At 34.6% G+C, this 21,454-nt stretch overlaps 2 protein-coding genes across 3 annotated transcripts; both read left to right on the forward strand.

Moving 5' to 3' along the window:
- Window positions 1-9,775: 9,775 nt before the first annotated feature.
- On the forward strand, window positions 9,776-12,896 carry LOC147407625 (expansin-like A1). Its single transcript, XM_086436285.1, has 5 exons — window positions 9,776-9,913; window positions 10,073-10,182; window positions 10,253-10,431; window positions 12,019-12,151; window positions 12,242-12,896. The coding sequence occupies exons 1-5, from the start codon at window positions 9,802-9,804 to the stop codon at window positions 12,485-12,487; spliced, it is 780 nt and encodes a 259-aa protein (XP_086292411.1). The 5' UTR covers window positions 9,776-9,801; the 3' UTR covers window positions 12,488-12,896.
- On the forward strand, window positions 10,291-20,414 carry LOC147407626 (expansin-like A1). Of its 2 annotated transcripts, none has more exons than XM_086436284.1 (5): window positions 10,291-10,431; window positions 18,021-18,130; window positions 18,223-18,401; window positions 19,637-19,769; window positions 19,860-20,414. In XM_086436284.1, exons 1-5 carry the CDS (start codon window positions 10,416-10,418, stop codon window positions 20,103-20,105), a joined length of 684 nt encoding a protein of 227 aa, XP_086292410.1. In that variant the 5' UTR covers window positions 10,291-10,415; the 3' UTR covers window positions 20,106-20,414. The 2 variants fall into 2 exon arrangements, with proteins under 2 accessions (XP_086292410.1, XP_086292409.1); XM_086436283.1 differs by lacking the exon at window positions 10,291-10,431 and adding an exon at window positions 17,065-17,862.
- Window positions 20,415-21,454: the final 1,040 nt, after the last annotated feature.

Genomic DNA, 21,454 nt, shown 5'->3' on the forward strand with positions numbered 1-21,454 from the left:
CAAAATTTCAGTACAACCCTCTCCTTTAAATCACATGTGGTGTTTCTAAGAAAATATCTCAAAACTTTGAAGTGTTTATTCCGCTTTAAAATTTCAGTACAACCCTTTCCTTTATATCACATGTGGTGTCTCTAAGGAAGTATCTCGAAACTTTGAAGTGTCCATTCCGCTTCAAAATTTCAATACAACCCTCTCCTTTAGATCATATGTGGTGTCTCCAAGGAAGTATCTCAAAACTTTGATGTGTCCATTCCGTTTTAAAATTTCAGTACAACCCTCTCCTTTAGATCAAATGTGGTATCTCCAAGGAAGTATCTCAAAACTTTGAAGTGTCCATTCCGCTTCAAAATTTCAGTACAACCCTCTCCTTTAGATCACATGTGGTGTCTCCAAAAAAGTATCTCAAAACTTTGAAGTGTCCATTCCGCTTTAAAATTTCAGTACAATCCTCTCCTTTAAATCACATGTGGTGTCTCCAAGGAAGAATTTCAAAACTTTAAAGTGTATATTCCGCTTCAAAATTTAAGAACAACCCTCTCCTTTATATCACATGTGGTGTCTCTAAGGAAGTATCTCAAAACTTTGAAGTGTCCATTCTGCTTTAAAATTTCAGTACAATCCTCTCCTTTAGATCACATGTGGTGTTTCTAAGAAAGTATTTCAAAACTTTGAAGTGTCAATTCCGTTTCAAAATTTTAGTACAACCTCTCCTTTAGATCACATGTGGTGTCTCTAAGAAAGTATCTCAAAACTTTGAAGTGTTCATTCCGCTTTAAAATTTCAATACAACCCTTTCCTTTATATCACATGTGGTGTCTCTAAGGAAGTATCTCAAAACTTTGAAATGTCCATTCCGCTTCAAAATTTCAATACAACCCTCTCCTTTAAATCATATGTGGTGTCTCCAAGGAAGTATCTCAAAACTTTGAAGTGGCCATTCCGCTTTAAAATTTCAGTACAACTCTCTCATTTAGATCACATGTGGTATCTTCAAAGAAGTATCTCAAAACTTTGAGGTGTCCATTCCGCTTCAAAATTTCAGTACAACCCTCTCATTTAGATCACATGTGGTGTCTCCAAGGAAGTATCTCAAAACTTTGAAGTGTTTATTTCGCTTTAAAATTTCAGTGCAACCCTCTCCTTTAGATTATATGTGGTGTCTCTAAGAAAGTATTTCAAAACTTTGAAGTGTCTATTCTGTTTCAAAATTTCAGTACAACCCTCTCCTTTAAATCACATGTGGTGTTTCTAAGAAAGTATCTCAAAACTTTGAAGTGTCTATTCCGCTTTAAAATTTCAGTACACCCCTTTCATTTATATCACATGTGGTGTCTTCAAGGAAGTATCTCAAAACTTTGAAGTGTCCATTCTGCTTCAAAATTTCAATACAACCATCTCCTTTAGATCATATATGGTGTCTTTAAAGAAGTATCTCAAAATTTTGAAGTGTCCATTCCGCTTTAAAATTTCAGTACAACCCTTTCCTTTAGATCACATGTGGTATCTCCAAGGAAGTATTTCAAAATTTTGAAGTGTCCATTCCGCTTCAAAATTTCAGTACAACCCACTCCTTTAGATCACATGTGGTGTCTTCAAAGAAGTATCTCAAAACTTTGAAGTGTCCATTCCGCTTTAAAATTTCAGTACAACCCTCTCCTTTAGATCACATGTGATGTCTCTAAGGAAGTATTTCAAAACTTTGAAGTGTCAATTCCGTTTCAAAATTTTAGTACTACCTCTCCTTTAGATCACATGTGGTGTCTCCAAGAAAGTATCTCCAAACTTTGAAGTGTTCATTCCGCTTTAAAATTTCAGTACAACCCTTTCCTTTATATCACATGTGGTGTCTCTAAGGAAGTATCTCGAAACTTTGAAGTGTCCATTCCGCTTCAAAATTTCAATACAACCCTCTCCTTTAGATCATATGTGGTGTCTCCAAGGAAGTATCTCAAAACTTTGATGTGTCCATTCCGTTTTAAAATTTCAGTACAACCCTCTCCTTTAGATCAAATGTGGTATCTCCAAGGAAGTATCTCAAAACTTTGAAGTGTCCATTCCGCTTCAAAATTTCAGTACAACCCTCTCCTTTAGATCACATGTGGTGTCTCCAAAAAGTATCTCAAAACTTTGAAGTGTCCATTCCGCTTTAAAATTTCAGTACAATCCTCTCCTTTAAATCACATGTGGTGTCTCCAAGGAAGAATTTCAAAACTTTAAAGTGTATATTCCGCTTCAAAATTTAAGTACAACCCTCTCCTTTATATCACATGTGGTGTCTCTAAGGAAGTATCTCAAAACTTTGAAGTGTCCATTCTGCTTTAAAATTTCAGTACAATCCTCTCCTTTAGATCACATGTGGTGTTTCTAAGAAAGTATTTCAAAACTTTGAAGTGTCAATTCCGTTTCAAAATTTTAGTACAACCTCTCCTTTAGATCACATGTGGTGTCTCCAAGAAAGTATCTCAAAACTTTGAAGTGTTCATTCCGCTTTAAAATTTCAGTACAACCCTTTCCTTTATATCACATGTGGTGTCTCTAAGGAAGTATCTCAAAACTTTGAAATGTCCATTCCGCTTCAAAATTTCAATACAACCCTCTCCTTTAATCATATGTGGTGTCTCCAAGGAAGTATCTCAAAACTTTGAAGTGGCCATTCCGCTTTAAAATTTCAGTACAACTCTCTCATTTAGATCACATGTGGTATCTTCAAAGAAGTATCTCAAAACTTTGAGGTGTCCATTCCGCTTCAAAATTTCAGTACAACCCTCTCATTTAGATCACATGTGGTGTCTCCAAGGAAGTATCTCAAAACTTTGAAGTGTTTATTTCGCTTTAAAATTTCAGTGCAACCCTCTCCTTTAGATTATATGTGGTGTCTCTAAGGAAGTATTTCAAAACTTTGAAGTGTCTATTCTGTTTCAAAATTTCAGTACAACCCTCTCCTTTAAATCACATGTGGTGTTTCTAAGAAAGTATCTCAAAACTTTGAAGTGTCTATTCCGCTTTAAAATTTCAGTACACCCCTTTCATTTATATCACATGTGGTGTCTTCAAGGAAGTATCTCAAAATTTTGAAGTGTCCATTCTGCTTCAAAATTTCAATACAACCATCTCCTTTAGATCATATATGGTGTCTTTAAAGAAGTATCTCAAAATTTTGAAGTGTCCATTCCGCTTTAAAATTTCAGTACAACCCTTTCCTTTAGATCACATGTGGTATCTCCAAGGAAGTATTTCAAAATTTTGAAGTGTCCATTCCGCTTCAAAATTTCAGTACAACCCACTCCTTTAGATCACATGTGGTGTCTTCAAAGAAGTATCTCAAAACTTTGAAGTGTCCATTCCGCTTTAAAATTTCAGTACAACCCTCTCCTTTAGATCACATGTGATGTCTCTAAGGAAGTATTTCAAAACTTTGAAGTGTCAATTCCGTTTTAAAATTTTAGTACTACCTCTCCTTTAGATCACATGTGGTGTCTCCAAGAAAGTATCTCCAAACTTTGAAGTGTTCATTCCGCTTTAAAATTTCAGTACAACCCTTTCCTTTATATCACATGTGGTGTCTCTAAGGAAGTATCTCAAAACTTTGAAGTGTCTATTCCGCTTCAAAATTTCAATACAACCCTCTCCTTTAGATCACATGTGGTGTCTCTAAGGAAGTATCTCAAAACTTTGAAGTGTCTATTCTGTTTTAAAATTTCAGTACAATCCTCTCCTTTAGATCACATGTGGTGTCTTTAAGGAAGTATTTCAAAACTTTGAAGTGTCCATTCCGTTTCAAAATTTTAGTACAACCTCTCCTTTAGATCACATGTGGTGTCTCCAAGAAAGTATCTCAAAACTTTGAAGTGTCCATTTCGCTTTAAAATTTTAATACAACCATTTCCTTTATATCACATGTGGTGTCTCTAAGGAAGTATCTCAAAACTTTGAAGTGTCCATTCCACTTCAGAATTTCAGTACAACCCTCTCCTTTAGATCACATGTGGTGTCTCCAAGGAAGTATCTCAACATTTTAAAGTGTCTATTTCGCTTTAAAATTTCAGTACAATCCTCTCCTTTAAATCACATGTGGTGTTTCAAAGGAAGAATTTCAAAACTTTAAAGTGTCCATTCCGCTTCAAAATTTTAATACAACCCTCTCATTTAGATCACATGTGGTGTTTCCAAGAAAGTATCTCAAAACTTTGAAGTGTCTATTCTGCTTTAAAGTTTCAGTACAATCCTCTCCTTTTGATCACATGTGGTGTCTCTAAGGAAGAATTTCAAAACTTTGAAGTGTCTATTCCGCTTCAAAATTTCAGTATAACCCTCTCCTTTAGATCACATGTGGTGTCTCCAAGGAAGTATCTCAAAACTTTGAAGTTTCCATTCTGCTTTAAAATTTCAGTACAATCCTCTCCTTTAGATCACATGTGGTGTCTCTAAGGAAGTATTTCAAAACTTTGAAGTGTCCATTCTGCTTCAAAATTTTAGTACAATCTCTCATGTAGATCACATATGGTGTCTCCAAGAAAGTATCTCAAAACTTTGAAGTGTCCATTCTACTTTAAAATTTCAATACAACCCTCTCTTTTAGATCGCATGTGCCCATCGTGATGTGTCCAAGGAAGTATCCCAAATATTAAATAAAAGGTAAAGGCGTGAAATAAACACAAAAAAACTAGGTGTCATTTTACGAGGGGGGTTCTTCCAAAATTTTGAAGCGGCTTCACAACTTCAAAGTCAACTTGATCCAAATGGGTATGTAACTTGTATCCATGTTTTGTTTTTATCTAAATGAAGATGATCTTAATCATAGATTGGATATAAGGTTAATAGAAAATTGACACCTTAGCATTGAATTTCTGGAGTTATTGAGGATTTAAGTTAATAGGGATCGATCTTGAAAGGATTTAAAATAAAATAAAATAAAATAAAAAAATTATTTTGTCTAATGATATAAATGGTAATTAAGTTTAATAACATTAAGAAAAGACATGTAACACTCATGTCTTTCTAGTGTTTGTTGGGCTTTGGGAGTAAAATGTTAAAACATTAAGGGCTTTCTTTCTTTCTTGTAGAGGGCAATGTTAGATAGGATTTGGGACCAAGAAAAAAGTTGAGGGATTTCTTGTTATTTGGCATACCAAGCGGTTGGGTTTGGATTTTATTGTTGCTTGGCAAGCTCTCCTGACTCCTTTCTTTTTTTATTTATTTTATTTGGGACCCAGGTATGGAAGTACCTCCAAATTAGGAAAAAACCCACTTCACTTCCTTAGACCCTACAACACATTAGACACACATTTCACCGAAACCCCAACCTCAAACCCAAGTATTAACTAAAATACCCTTTTTTCTTTTTCACCCAATGATTTCCACGTTGATTCATATTGAGGCCACTGGATTGTGATCATCAAAGACTTATCTCAGAAATCTGGGATAACTAGGGATTCATCAACACAAACCCCATTACCTATAAAAGAAAGAGGAATGAGATTCAAATAAGTAATGGTTTATATGTTTGTGAACTTAATCAATCCCATAATAAAATAATGCCACAAATTGGATAATCCCAAGTGAACTAAAACTATACACTTTTTTCTCATTTGTAAAACGTAGAAAATTAAATATTGAAAGAAAAAAATTTGTTATGTCATTCTAAACTTTATGATGTGTGTGATAGTAGAGAAAATGTTTTGTGAAAAACTTTCAGAAAAATCATCTTAGGAAAATGAATTTTCTCAAAAACATATGGAACTGTTCGGTTTAAACCTCGGAAAATGTCTGAATAGCAGTAAGGTTTTCTAATTCTTATAAGAAAATATTTTTTTATAAAGTCGTGTCAAAGAATATTTTCCTAGAAAACCTACATATTTGCTGATTTTCTCTCGCACTTATAGTTATAGACACACCTATAAAGTGCAATGACAATTATGACCTCAACATCATTACCATTGGTAAGATTCACATTTATGTCCTCGCCGGCCATAGAAAGGTTGTGTAAAACAAAAAGCAAAACTTCCATAACTTGTCGTAGAAGCTTCAATTTATTAGTTTTATGAGTGATGCTGAAGTTACCTCAAATTGACCTCATTTCACACTTTCCATAAGTCGTGCTGGAGTTAGTTGCAGAGAATCATAGATGATTTTCACTCGTATGGATGAAAAATGTCTATGGTTTGTCACTTCAGCATTATTATATTTTTATAAATACAAACTGTTTGAAGCCTTTCTTTTCAAAGTGTATCTAACACACTTAATTGGGCCCACTAACTCACGATATTACCCTTTCTCAGAATTACATAAATAGCAATCAAAGACTCATGTAGACATTAGATTTGAGTATTTTTAAAAAAAAAAAAAAATTCAAATCAATGATGAAATCCCTAAAACAAAAATTCTTAAATCTAATAAATAGAAGTCTACAATCAAGTTGAATGTTTATTTATAGGTCCACAAATGATTAAAATGTAATTTATGAAGTATTACAAGCATAACTTTGATCTTTTTGTATTTGTAAACCAACAGCATAGTCATTGAAATTCTATAAGAGTATCGAATTAGCGAGCTTGATATACTTGTTATTTATTAGGACTATCGGCCGCTAACCTGACTCGGCCCAATCCAAAGAAGAAGGTTTAGAAAATTGATCTTGAGCAAATAAAGATAAGGTCGGGTTCAAAAAATTTCAGCCCATTAAATTTGGACCAGATTATCTCCTAAAAAATGCCCAGCCCAACCCAGCCTACTCCTATATTGTACATAGTTAGATATATTGAATAAAAAATAAATAAACTATAACATAAAATAACAATTTTGCTCTGGGCTCTAACAATTTTATAACTAAGATGAAGATTGGACCTCAATTTTCATGAAAAGTTGCATCAAATGGTTCCGAAATCCTTTGAAAGGTGCCTAAATTTTTATTTTTATAAAGCCCAAAATCAATCCAAATCCAACCTGAACCTATTAGGGCCGAGTTTGAGCTTGGGCTTAGTCAGGGCTATACCCCACTAAACTTTTGCAATTTTTTTCCTCGATGCTCTGATCATTATTAGGGGTACTACAGGTTTTTTCAAAAGGTTTGGCCCCTACACTTTGGTCGTTAGAAGAGACCAGAGATACCGCGTGTTCTTTTTAGTCTGACTAGCCTTACTAAGTTAGTGAGGATTCCACCCTTGCTAAGGGTCCTTGGGCTTAGCTTGTAGCATTCAACAACATGAGATGCTCTAGGGTTGTAGAGGACAAAATTATATGAACTTTAAAATAAAATAAAAAATCTGAAAAAGTTATTTTTAGTATTGAATTTTAATTTTAAATTTGGAAGTTAGGCCATCCAATTTCAACACCATGGATCAAGCCCAAAAGGCAAAAAAATGAATTTTCTTTTGTATAAGTTTTTCCATGATATCTAGATGGCTTTCATGTTGGATTGTTAATATGGTGATCCATTTGAGTAAAACAGCCGTTAGTAAGGCTCAAAATCTTACTATGTTAGTAAGGAAAGTGTTTGTTTTTTATTTTAAATGATTACATGCAGCCCTCCACAGCTCCACCAAAGTTAAAAGGAAAAAAAAAAAAAAAAAGTCTGACTAGCCTTACTGAGTTGAGTTAGATTTCAACTCTTACTATGGTCATGGAGCACACCTGGTGGCATCCAAAACATTATCCGATGCCATATGATTGTAGAGGACAATATTCTATGAACTTTAAAAAAAATATATTCAAAATAATATTATTTTTTCCTGTTGAATTTTCATTTTAAAATTGAAGGTTTCATGTAAGTTTTGTAGCCTTTTATTTTTAAAACTTGGATCAAGCTCAAAAAGAATAAAAAAATGAATTTTTTTTTTTTCTGAGTTTTTCATGTAGAATAAAAAAATGAATTTCTTTTTTTTAGCTGAGTTTTTCCATGAAATCTAGATGCCTATGGTGTTGGATAATCCATCTGAGCTCAATGACCTTTAGTAAGAGTTAAAATCTTTCTAAGTTATTAAGGAAAGTGCATTTCTTAATTAAGAGAGAGAGAGAGAGATTAATCGAGTAGACTTGTTGTATTTTAATTAAAAAAAAATTCTTTGGAATTCTGACAACTCCAAGGGGACCTTACTTTATCAAATTTGTTAACTAACAAACCTTAGAGTAGGACCCACACTCTCTAAAAGACTAAATACTTAAAAATGCCCTTATTTTAAAATCAAATACTTATTATATCTTATCTCCTCTCAACATCCACTAATTATCTCTCTCAAAATCATTTTTGGGTCTACATAGAAGCATTGGCATTCCAACACCACAACCATATTGATTTTATGAGAAAATTCAAATTAAAAAAATAAATAAATTTTTTTTTAGGTTTGATTCGTGATTTTAGGAGAGAAAGATGAAGGGGGGGGGGGGATGTAATAGGTAATTGATATTTTATGTTTTTAATATTTTAAAATGATGTGTCACTCAAAGGTTTGTTTGATAACAAACTTGATAAAGTAAGGTCCCCTAGAAGTTGTCGGAACTCCAACTGAGTTTTGCTAATAAAAATGCACCAATGACATTTGCCAGATAAATCTCTTCAAAAAAAAAAAAAAAAATGAAAAAATGATGATATAGCCACCATTGACAAAAAAATCCTGGCTCCTCCCTAGGCTTAGTCAACTTAGATTCAATGAGGGGGGACTATAACTGGTTTAAGGTACAATCCACCCCTGACCTTTTGACTCACCCAACGCATCCATTGACACTAGAGTGTGGATCGTATGCACCCAGGGTGAAGGATTGAAGCCGTCCTCCCACATCCCAATACACATCATGTAAGTCGTAATCCAACGAAAGAGTCCAGATCGTATGCACCTAGGGTGAAGGACTGAAACCCTCCTCCCACACCTTAGCACATGCCGCGCAAGCCACAATCCTAGGGATTGATGCTAAAAATATCTCGTTTTTTTAAATTTTCCTTGGATTATGGCTTACGTGGCATGTGTTGAGGTGTAGGAGGAGGGTTTCAATCCTCCACCCTTAATGCATATGATTTGGACCCTCTAAGGAAAATTTTAAAATGAGACATTTTAGATGCTAATTCCTTGGATTTTGGCTTAAGTGGCGTGTATTGGAGGTGTGAGAGAAGGGCTTCAATCCTCCGCCCTGGGTGCGTACGATCCAGACTCATGACACTTTGAGCACGTAACTGATGTGAGAAGGGTACAGAACCATAGATCTTTTTCATCGAGATACATAGGAAAAAGGTGGGCAGTTCAGTGCCCTTGCCACATCATCCATGTACTCACAAACTCAGTGCTTGCCACGTGAAGCATATAAGGGCAGTTTTGTAACTAACAAGGGTACTTTTGTAAATTAGGGATTCCACTCAATACAAGTGGTAACATGTGATTGGTTGATCCCGGGTTTCTTTGAGCAAAACTTTTTTGATTTTTCATTATTCTACTACTTATCATGCGAGGGGTTAGTGGGCTAAGTAAGTGTGATTAAGGACTTCATGGGACGGGGGAGGATATCAAATTAGTTGTTCACACGGCACAGCTGTGCTAGTGCGACGTGCGCGTGCATCACTGCGTATTCTCAAATGCCTTTCACTTTCCTCATCATCCCATATTTCACTTCAAATAAAACAAACAAGAGTGCTGATTTTGTAACTCAAAAACTCAGCGACGTGCGATGTGCAAAAAATATAGATACGGCTCTTTGCACATGCCACGTGGGTGAGTTTTTGAGTGATCCTGGACTCCACTTCTCTCTCCCTCTATTTCTCATGATTTGCTCTATATATAAATAGAGTAACCAATCTCCTTCTTCTTCCAAACAAAAATGCCAATCTTTCTGTGCATCCTCTTCTTTCTTTCCTCCTCTGTTTTTGCTTGTGATCGCTGTGTCCATCAAACCAAAGCTGCTTATTACTCCGATGAACCTGCTCTCTCATGTAACATTCTGTTTCTTTTTAATATGTTCTATTTTTTATTTTTTTATTGGTTGATACCCGGATGGAAATTTGATTGAGAGAAGCAAAAATGATAAAGACCCACAAGAGATTTCTCTGAAACATTCAATGGGTAATTTTTGTTTTGTTGATTTATGGCAGCTGGGAATTGTGGATACATTTCCTTGGCTACAGGCTTCAATGGTGGATACCTTGCAGGTGGTGTTACTTCACTTTATAGAGATGGTGTTGGCTGTGGAGCTTGCTTTCAGGCTTGAAGTTGTACACTCAAGTGAAACTTATTCTGTGTCACTTGAGTTTCATTTTGGGGGATTTTGACAGATAATGTGCCAGAACGAGACCCTTTGCAGCAGAAGAGGGACTAAAGTGATTTTATTTGATCTCAATCAAAATCATGAAACAGGTTTAGTTCTCAGTAAAAGAGCATTTACGGGGATGGCTCGTAAGGGTGTGGCCGAAGACGTTGTAAAGCTTGGGACTGTTGATGTGGAATATAAGAGGTAAGTTATAAAAAATAAAAATAAAAAACTGATATGACCTTACATGGCTTTGGGATGGCAATTTTGCCCTGCCGGACCCGCCTCTATGGGGTCCGTTTTTGACTATTTTTAAAAATAAAAAATCAACTCAGTTCCAGGGCGGAGACGGTTTTGATATATCCCGCCCGCCTCACTCCTTAAACCCACCTCGACCCAATTATATATATATTGTTATATATACTTATTTAAACAACCACCACCACTTAGCCAAGTGGTAAGACGCTTGAATTTGTTCCTAAATTATAGGGCCCTCTTATCTCTTCCTTCTCTGGGCTCGAGTTATGGAAGAAGAAATCAAGAAGGAGGTATCAACAACAACTAATTTTATTACGATGCAATACATGATGTTCAGTCAATGGATACTAGTGTTGAAAGGGAATCACGAAGTCTTGATAGCCTAGCCCTTATAATCCTCCCTTGGATCCTAGGCGCAAGGATTGACAGTCCTTTATAGAACCTCCAAATTTGAAGTATGGTGTCTAATAAGTAGGGGTAACTGTTGAGTTCTATGGTGGCGAACTCAATGGCATTAGTTATAGCGAGAAGTAAAATCAATCCTTGTTCATACATGGACTTTTCCGATATGAAATGAGCCACTTCAAATAGGTTCATTGCTTTGGCTTAGAATACAATTAATCTGGCATGGGCTTGGTATTTCATGCCCAATATTTGTATCTTAGTATGGTTAGGGCAAGGCTTGAAAAATGGGCAGATCGATATCTTATTGGATGGAATCTGGATCTACTATGTCCCACTGTTGAGAAGTATGAAGTTTATTTAGAATTTGTATTTAAATTCGGGTTTGGCCCAATCCGATTGTTAATGGATCAAGGTTGGATCTTAATATTGAGTTATGATAAGAATCCGTTCTGTTAAGGGTCTGATCCGATACTTATCGGATCAGTTCCGAATTCAATCATTATTGGATTGATTCCAAATCAGCCTTGATCCAATCCGGACCCAATCTATTGACAACGCTAGCGGGGGCGGGTCAAAAACATAAGACCCAAGTTGGGATCGGGCGGATTTGAGGTGAGCAAATGTAATCGGAGCTGAGGAAGGGTTTAACTAAACTTGGCCGGTTGGTATCCTTAACATGGCTAGTTTTGTAAATTGGGGACGTCCTCAATACACGTAATTTCGTGTTATTGGTCATTTTAGAATTATGTGAAATCTCAGATTGACTTTTCTTAGAGTAATTTTTTTCTTGATTTCATTCACCAAGTTTTCAATCATCTTGCACAATCTTGATTATAAAAAATGACTTACAATGGGACTCATTACTTTTCTCTTTTTGTAATGGTTTTGTTTGACCCACCACCGAAAGATGTGTGTTTCATAGGCACATTACGCTGATATGTTTGAATTTTCAAAATAAAGTACTTTAACGTGGGTTGGGGCTTTAAGAGGATGATTATCTATGATCATCAGTAAAAATGTGTGCCCATCATTCAATTGGTCCTACTCTTTCGATGGGTCTTATTTATTTTACAATGAAACAATGTCTTTCTTGATTAATATAGAATTTTATCATTTATCATTGAGTAGGGTACCATGTGATTATAAAAACCAGAATTTGGCTGTAAGGGTAGAAGAGATGAGCCAAAAACGAAATTATTTAGCAATTAAGTTCCTCTACCAAGGTGGCCAAACAGATATCGTTGGTGTCGACATAGCTCAGGTAAATCAAAGATTCAATATTAAATCAATAAGTTGCATTTGCAATTACAATCCAAAGTTTTCTAATATTAAGATTGTGATGTTTTTGCAGGTTGGTTCGTCGAATTGGGGTTATATGAGCCGGAATTATGGGGCGATCTGGGACACAAGTCGAGTACAAACAGTGCCATTGCAATTTCGGCTACAAGTAACAAGTGGGTATGATGGGAAGTGGGTTTGGGCAAAGAAAGTTCTTCTGGCTGATTGGAATGTAGGGACAATCTATGATTCAGGTGTTCAGATAAGTGACATTGCTCAAGAGCGTTGCCCAAATTGTGACGTTGGGGACTGGAAATGATATTAGGCAAGGGGGTGTCCTATATATCGATACAAAAGTGGCTCAATTGATTTGTTCAGATGAACCTTCATTGAGAACTAAAATGATATAAGTGATTAGGGAACTAAGTAGTAATAATATATAATAAAATGAAGAATAATGATTTTTTGATGCCCCCCTCTGGCACGTGCCCCCTTACGCCCCTGATGTGGCATGTTTTAGAGGTAGTATATTAGGTCAAACTTATCTACAATATAATAAAAATAAATAAACTATACCATAAAATGGCAATTTTGCTCTCGTCTCTAACTATTTTATAACTAAAATGAAGATCGGGTCTCTATTTTCATGAAAAGTAGCATCAAATGGTTCGAACTTCTTTGAAAGGTGCCTAAATTTTTATTTTTATAAAGTCCAAAATCAATTAAAATCCAACCTGAATCTATTAGGGCCGAGCTTGGAGGGACTATAGCTCTCCCACTAAACTTTTGGAATTTTTTTTACCCCCTATACTTTGATAATTATTAGAGGTACTGCATGTCTTTTCAAAGGTTGGCTCCAACACTTTGATCGTTAGTAGAGACCAGAGATAACTCATGTTCTTTTTAGTCTGACTAGCCTTAGTAGTAAGGGTGGAGATCCAATGCTTTAGGCTTGTAGAGGACAAAACAATATGAACTTTCAAAAAAAAAAAATCAAAAAAAAAAAAAAAACATATTTTTCACCAATAAATTTTAATTTTAAATTTGGGAGTTAGGTGGAAGCTCGGTAGCCATCCATTTTCAAAACCATGGATCCAACCCAAAAGGAAATTTTTTTTTTTTTTTATATAAGTGTTTCCATGATATCTAGATGGCTATCGTGTTGGATTGTTAATGTGGTAATCCATTTAAGCAAAATAACCCTTAGCAAGGCTCAAAATCTTGCTATGTTAGTAAGGAAAATATATATATTAATTTTAATTGACGACATGCAGGCTTCTATGGCTCACCCAAGTTAAAAGGGGAAAAAAAAAAAAACGATAATGACATTAAAGACTTATTTTTTGAAAATATGTACCAAAAGGTTCCTTGAAAAAATATGGACTCTTTAGTACTCATTTTATCAGATATTAATCTGAAAAGAATTTTTAAAATGAAAATGCCGTAATTACCCTTTCAACTAATTTTGACGTTTAAAGAAGAGAGTTCCTATTGCCCCCCTCCAACTTTTACTAATGCCACACTAACCGTGTGTGCAAGTCTTTTGGTCATTTACATAGGAATTGGTGTGGCAATAGTAGCTCTCTTAAAGAAACGAGTTTACTTGAGAATATTTGACTAATCCTATGTTTTAAAACCAATGACATGCCTCATGACTATGGTCATCTCTTATATAACAATTAAAAAAAAATCTAAATGGAAAAGAAAATTAAAAAATCTTTATGTTCTCTTTTCAAAACTAGTGATTTTTAACTTACATAGGTGATGATGATGAGTATGGTCATCATCATCAAATTAATTTGATCTATGTATATTATATTTATTAAAAATATAAATAATTTAAAATATTATTTTAAAACTTGACTTGAATGTTCATCGAATTGATTCAAGTAAAAAAATTAGAATTAGCAAGTCTATTTAAATGAGTCAAATAAAATTATATTGAATTTATAAATAGATTTTAATAAATAAAAATATTTATTTTTTATTTTCACAAAAATATTAATAACCAAATAAATTGGTCAAGTTTTTTATTTGATTCATAATATTTTTTATATTAAACCACTTTGTAAAATTTTTAAGGGTATTTCAAGTATTTTCTTAAAAAAATCTTCAAAAGATGCTTAATAGGTGAATATTTTATTAAGTGGGACTTAAATGGTCCCTATTCTTTTCTAGGGGACCAAACAGTACACATTCTCGACAAAGAGTCCCCATAATCTTTGTCCCTAAAAAACAGTCCGACTAACCTTATTAACTTGAGTAAGATTTCAACTCATACTAAGGGTCGTTGAGCTCATTTTGTGGCATCCAAAACATGATCTGATGCCACATAATGGTAGAGGACAACATTCTATGAACTTTGAAAAAAAAAATTCCAAAATAATATTATTTTTTTCTTGTTGAATTTTAATTTAAAATTGAGGGTTTCATGTAAGTTTTGTAGTGGTTTAGTTTTAAAACTTGGATCAAGCTAAAAAAAAATTGCATTTCTTTTTATTTTTATGTTTTTTAGCTGAGTTTTTCTATGAAATCTAGAGGTATGGGGTGTTGGATAATCCATTTGAGCTCAATGACCTTTAATAAGAGTTAAAAGCTTACTAAGTTAATAAGGAAAATGTTTTTTTTTATTTATTTAAGAGAGATTTATTGGGCAGAATTGTTGCATTTTTTTATTTTTAAAAAAATCCATTCAAAGTTCCAACAACTCCAAGAGAACCTTACTTTATCAAATTTGTTACCTAACAAACCTTAGAGTATAACCACATTCTTCTAAAAGACTAAATACCCATAAATGCTCTCATTTTTAAAATCAAATATTTATTATATCCTATTTCCTCTCAACATGCATTAATTATCTCTCTCAAAATCATTTTTGGGTCTACATAGACACATTGGCAATCCAACACCACAACCATATTGATTTTAGGGAAAATGACTTTGAAGGATGCTTTATTGAGAATATGTACCGAATAGTCCCCAAGTAAATAATATGGACCATTTAAGTCCCCCTTAATAAAATATTTGTCTATTAAGGATCTTTTGAAGATTAAAAAAAAAATATCTGAAATACCTTTTAAAAACTTTAGAAGGTGTTTGATTTAAAAATATAGGGAGTCAAATAAAAAACTTGGACCAATTTATTTAGTTATTAATATTTCTGTAGAAAATAAAAAATAAATATTTTATTTATTAAAAATTAAATTCAATATAATTTTATTTAACTCATTTGTATCGACTTGCTAATTTTTTAGTTGAATTAATTAGATGAACATTAAAGTAGAATTTTAAAATTATGTTTTAATTATTTAAAATTATTTACATATTTTAATAAATCTAATATATATATAGATATAGACCAAATCAGTCTGATGATGATCATACTCATCTCTATCGTTATCATTGGTGCAGTCATCATCATCTATGTGACTTAAAGATTACTAATTTTGGTAAGAGAAATAAGTTTTTTTTTTTTAAATTGATCTATAAGAGATGACCATAGTTAAGGGGCATGTCATTATAAAATATAGGAGTAGCTCAAATATTCTTAAATAAACATGTTTCTTTAAACTTCAAAAATCATTGAAAGGATAATTATGGTATTTTCGCTTCAAAAATCATTTTTAAACTAATATTTGATAAATTGGGTAGTAAAGAATCCATAATTTTTTAGAAGGGACTTTTTGGTACATATTTTCAAAAATAGATCTTTACTATCATTATCCCTCGACTTTATGAGAAAATTCAAATTTAATAAATAAATGAAGAAAGCGTTTTTAGATTTTATTCTTGATTTTTAGAGAGAAAAATGGGGATATAATAAAAAAATTGATTTAATGAAATGAGGGTATTACAAGTATTTAATATTTTAAAATAATGTGGGTCTCACTCAAATGTTTGTTTATTAAATAACTTGGTAAAGTAAGAACTCCAGTGGAGTTTTTCTAATAAAAATGTAACAATGAGGTTTGCCAAATAAATCTTTAATTTAAACAAAATATAAAAATAAAAAATGATGTTGATCTAGCTACCATTAACAAAAAATCTTGGCTTCACCCCTAGGCTTAGTCGGGGGGGGGGGGGGGGGGGGGGGACGACTATACCTAGTCTAAGGTAGGTCAGCTTCTGACTCACCCAACCCATCCAATGACACTTGAGTGCAGATCGTATGCACCCAAGATGGAGGATTGAAGCCCTCCTCCCACACTCCACAAAAGCCATAATCTAAGGAAAGAGTCAGGATCCTATGCATTGAGGGTGGAGGATTGAAACCTTCCTCCTACACCTCAACACATGCCACGCAAACCACCATGAATGATCTAGACCCTCCAAGGAGATATTTTAGGCACTAATTCCTTGGATTTTGGCTTATATGGCGTATATTGGGGTGTGTGGGAGAATGGCTTCAACCCCCCACCTTGGGTGCATACGATCCGGATTCTTTGACACTACTACTTATCATGCAAGGGGTTAGTGGGCTCAAGTTATGTGTGATAAAGGACTTCATGGGATATGATATCAAACTAATTGTTCTCACTTGTTCACACAACACAGTTGTGCTTGTGTGATGTGCGCGTGCATCAATGCCACACTGCATATTCTCAAATGCCTGTCACTTTCCTCATCATCTCATATTTCACTTCAAATAAAATAAACAAGAGTGCTGATTTTGTAACTCACAGACGTGGCATGTGCAAAAAATCTACGGTTCCTTGCACATGACACGTGGGTGAATTTTTGAATTATCCTGGACTCCACTTCTCTCTCCCTCTATTGCTCATGATTTGCTCTATATATAAATAGAGTAACCAATCTCCTTCTTCTTTCAAACAAAAATGCCAATCTTTCTATGCATACCTGGTCTAAGGTAGGTTAGGTTCTGACTCACCCAACCCATCCATTGACACTTGAGTGCGGATCGTATGCACCCAGGATGGAGGATTGAAGCCCTCCTCTCACATGCCACGTAAGCCGTAATCTAAGGAAAGAGTCAAGATCCTATGCATTGAGGGTGGAGGATTGAAACCTTCCTCCTACACGTCAACACATGCCACGCAAACCACAATGAATGATCTAGACCCTCCAAGGAGATATTTTAGGCACTAATTCCTTGGATTTTGGCATATGTGGCGTACGTTGGCGTGTGTGGGAGAATGGCTTCAATCCCCCACCTTGGGTGCATATGATCTGGACTCTTTGACACTACTACTTATCATGCAAGGGCTCAAGTTATGTGTGATAAAGGACTTCATGGGATAGGATATCAAACTAATTGTTCTCACTTGTTCACGCAGCACAGCTGTGCTAGTGCGATGTGCGCGTGCATCAATGCCGCACTGCGTATTCTCAAATGCCTATCACTTTCGTCATCATCCCATATTTCACTACAAATAAAATAAACAAGAGTGCTGATTTTATAACTCACAGACGTGGCATGTGCAAAAAATCTATGGTTCCTTGCACATGACACGTGGGTGAATTTTTGAATTATTCTGGACTCCACTTCTCTCTCTCCCTCTATTGCTCATCATTTGCTCTATATATAAATAGAGTAACCAATCTCCTTTTTCTTCCAAACAAAAATGCCAATCTTTCTGTGCATCCTCTTCTTTCTCACCTCCTCTGTTTTTGCTTGTGATCGCTGTGTACAGCAAACCAGGGCTGCTTATTACTCCTATGAACCTGCTCTCTCATGTAACATTCTGTTTCTTTTTTATATGTTCTATTTTTATTTTTTTTATTGGTTGATACCCAGATGGTAATTTGATTGAGAGAAGCAAAAATGATAAAGACCACAAGATATTTCTCTGAAATATTCAATGGGTAATTTTTGTTTTGTTGATTTATTGCAGCTGGGAATTGTGGATACTTTTCCTTGGCTCCAGGCTTCAATGGTGGATACCTTGTAGGTGGTGTTAATTCACTTTATAGAGATGGTGCTGGCTGTGGAGCTTGCTATCAGGTTTGAAATTATACATTCGAGTGAAACTGAGAGAGACGTGTTTGTTCTAATATTCTGTGTCGCTTAACTTTCATTTTGGGGGATTTTGACAGATAAGGTGCAAGTACGAGAACCTTTGCACCAGAAGAGGGACGAAAGTGATTTTATTTGATCTCAATCAAAGTTATGAAACAGGTTTAGTTCTCAGTAAAAGAGCATTTACGGAGATGGCTCGTCAGGGTGCGGAAGAAGAAGTTGTAAGGCGTGGGATTGTTGATGTGGAATATAAGAGGTAAGTTTAAAAAAAAAAAAACTGATATGACCTTACATGGCTTTGGGATGGCAATTTTGCCCCGGACCCGCCTCTATGGGGTCGGTTTTTTTACTATTTTAAACAGTTTCCGGTTGTTTCAGTATTAAAAAGAAAAAATCAATTCAGTTTCAAGGCGGAGATGATTTTGATATATCCTGCCCGTCCAGCCCCAATTCTATATACTGTCATATACTTACTTAAATGACAACCACCACTTCGCCAAGTGGTAAGTCGCTTGAATTTGTTCATAGGTATTTAAATTTATATACGGTTAGGGCAAGACGTTAAAAATGGACCCAAGTTTTGATCCGTTCCGATCTGACAACGTCAGGTCTGGATCGATGTTTTGGATCCTTATAAGGATTTGATTCGATATCTTTATTTCTACTCCGATAATATGTTAGAAAGTATATAAATTATATTATATATTAGTTGAGAAGCATGAAGTTTATTTAGAATTTGTACATAAATTCGGGTTTGGCACAATCTAGATCTGATTCGATAAGAACCCATTTCACTAAGGGTCCGATTCAGCACTTATCGGATCAGTTCTGGATTCAATCCTTATTGGATCGATACCAAATCAGCCCTGATCCGATACAGACCTGATCTATTAACAGTCCTAACAGGGTCAAGGAAGAGTTTAGCCAAACCTGCCCCAAAGGTGAGCAAATGTAATAGGGGCCGAGGAAGGGTTTAGTTAAACCCGACCCAAACCTGCCCCGTTGCATCCCTTACATGGCTAGTTTTGTAAATTGAAGACATAGTTTTGTAAATTGGGGGTGTCCTCAATAAACGCAATTTCGTGCGAGTGGTCAATCTAGAATTATGTGAAGTCTCATATTGACTTTCCTTGGAGTAATTTTTTTTTGATGATTTCATTCATCAAGTTTACGATCATCTTGCACAATCTTGATTATAAAAAAATGACTTACAATGGGATCTGTTGCTTTTCTCCTTTTGTAATGGTTTTGTTTGACCCACCACCGAAAGATGTGTGTTTCATAGGCACATTACACTAATATGTTTGAATTTTCAAACTAAAGTATTTTAATGTGGGTTGAAACTCTAAGAGGATGATTATCTATGATCATCAGTAAAAATGTGTGCCCATCATCCAATTGGTCCTACTCTTTCAGCGGGTCTTATTTATTTTACAATGAAACAATGTCTTTCTTGATTAATATGTAGAATTTTATCATTGTGTGGAGCAGGATACCTTGTGATTATACAAACCAGAATTTGGCTGTTAGGGTAGAAGAGATGAGCGAAAAACCAGATTATTTAGTAGTCAAATTCCTCTACCAAGGTGGCCAAACAGATATCACGGGAGTCGACGTGGCTCAGGTAACTCAAAGATTCAATATTAAATCAACAAGTTGCATTTGCAATTAGAACCCAAAGTTTTCTAATATTAAGATCGTGATATTTTTGCAGGTTGGTACGTCGAATTGGAGTTATATGAGCCGGAATTATGGGGCGATATGGGAAACACGTCAAGTACCAAAGGGGCCATTGAAGTTTCGGCTACGGGTAACAAGTGGGTATGATAAGAAGTTTGTTTTCACAAAGAAAGCTCTTCCGGCTGATTGGAATGAAGGGAGGATCTATGATTCAGGTGTTCAGATCAGTGACATTGCTCAGGAGGATTGCCCAAATTGTGACGTTGGGGTCTGGAAATGATATTAGGCAAAGGAGGTGTCCAATATATGGACACAAAAGCAGTTCAATTGATTTGTTCAGTTGAACCTTCGTTAAGAACTAAAAATGATATAAATGATTAGGGAACTAAGTAGTAATATAATATATAAAAAAATAAAAAGTAAAAATAATGATTTTCTGACATCACCTCTGACACACACCCTGACGTGGCATGTTTTAGAGGTAGTATACTAGGTCAGATTTATCTACAATATTGTTAGATGATGTGTAACATAGTAACATGTATGTTCCCTTCCCAAGTTAAATGAAATTTTCCATGTTTCATAATAATGATACTCTCTCTCTCTCTCTCTCTCTCTCTCTCTCTCTCTCTTATTTATGTTGGACATGTATCTTTGGGAGACATGCGATCCACAATCCATATTGCCTTCCGCTGTTTAGGCTTTTTTTTCCCAAATAAGTTGTATTTTAGAATAAAGAGTTTCTTTACATTTGCATTGCTAGTATCTAATAACTATGATTAATTTTTAGAAGATAATCACCCATCCATGATCTTCATATGGAAACCATTTTGCTTGATGGGAGGAAAGTTGCAAATGGAATATTTGTTAAAATAACAAGAAAACCAATAAATAGGACTAAGAATGTAAGAATTAACACGTGAAATCAATAAATAGATGGATTCAAGGTAACAACAAATTTAATTATCATGATCTTATTTCCACACATAAAAGTTTAGGAAAATACTAGAGTGACTTTAAAATTCACATCGACTCTCACTTTGCTGACATGGATTTTCATCAAGATACGAGTGAAAAGCATTTATGGTTCCATGCACTCCCCTGTGTCCATCAAAGTGTTAATTGATGTCAATTTTAAAGTCAATCCAGCATGTTATTGGTTGGTGTAGAGAAAATTTATGAGCAATTCGAATTTCATATTTTAAGTGTTTTTTTGATACATGTGGCAAGATCCTATTGGTTCTTCAGTTTAGTACAAAATTTTCTTAAAAAACAGGCTATCTCAAACATTCACCAAAACGCTGACATGCCCTCTAGACATTGGTCTTAAATAATAGACAATTTGTTTGACTTCATTACCCTCTCAAACTTGAAACAAAAAACCTTTCGAATTTGGTACTAAAGCTGCTATCTTGATTCTCCTGGATAAAAATTTTACCCTCATTTTCAATCTTAAGATCTACTTTAACCTTAAAATCCAAAGAATAAAATGACAGAATTCTTAATAGAAAATTCTAAGATTTTATAGAAGGGATTAAGACAATGTTTAAAATGATGGATTGAATATTGAGTTAAATAAAGCAAAATTAATTTCCTAAGAGGTTGAAGTACTTGAAGATGACTAATTTT

This window comes from Akebia trifoliata, chromosome 3 (assembly GCF_017979445.1).
Source record: "Akebia trifoliata isolate Shusen 1 chromosome 3, ASM1797944v1, whole genome shotgun sequence".
In the NCBI taxonomy this organism is placed as follows: domain Eukaryota; kingdom Viridiplantae; phylum Streptophyta; class Magnoliopsida; order Ranunculales; family Lardizabalaceae; genus Akebia; species Akebia trifoliata.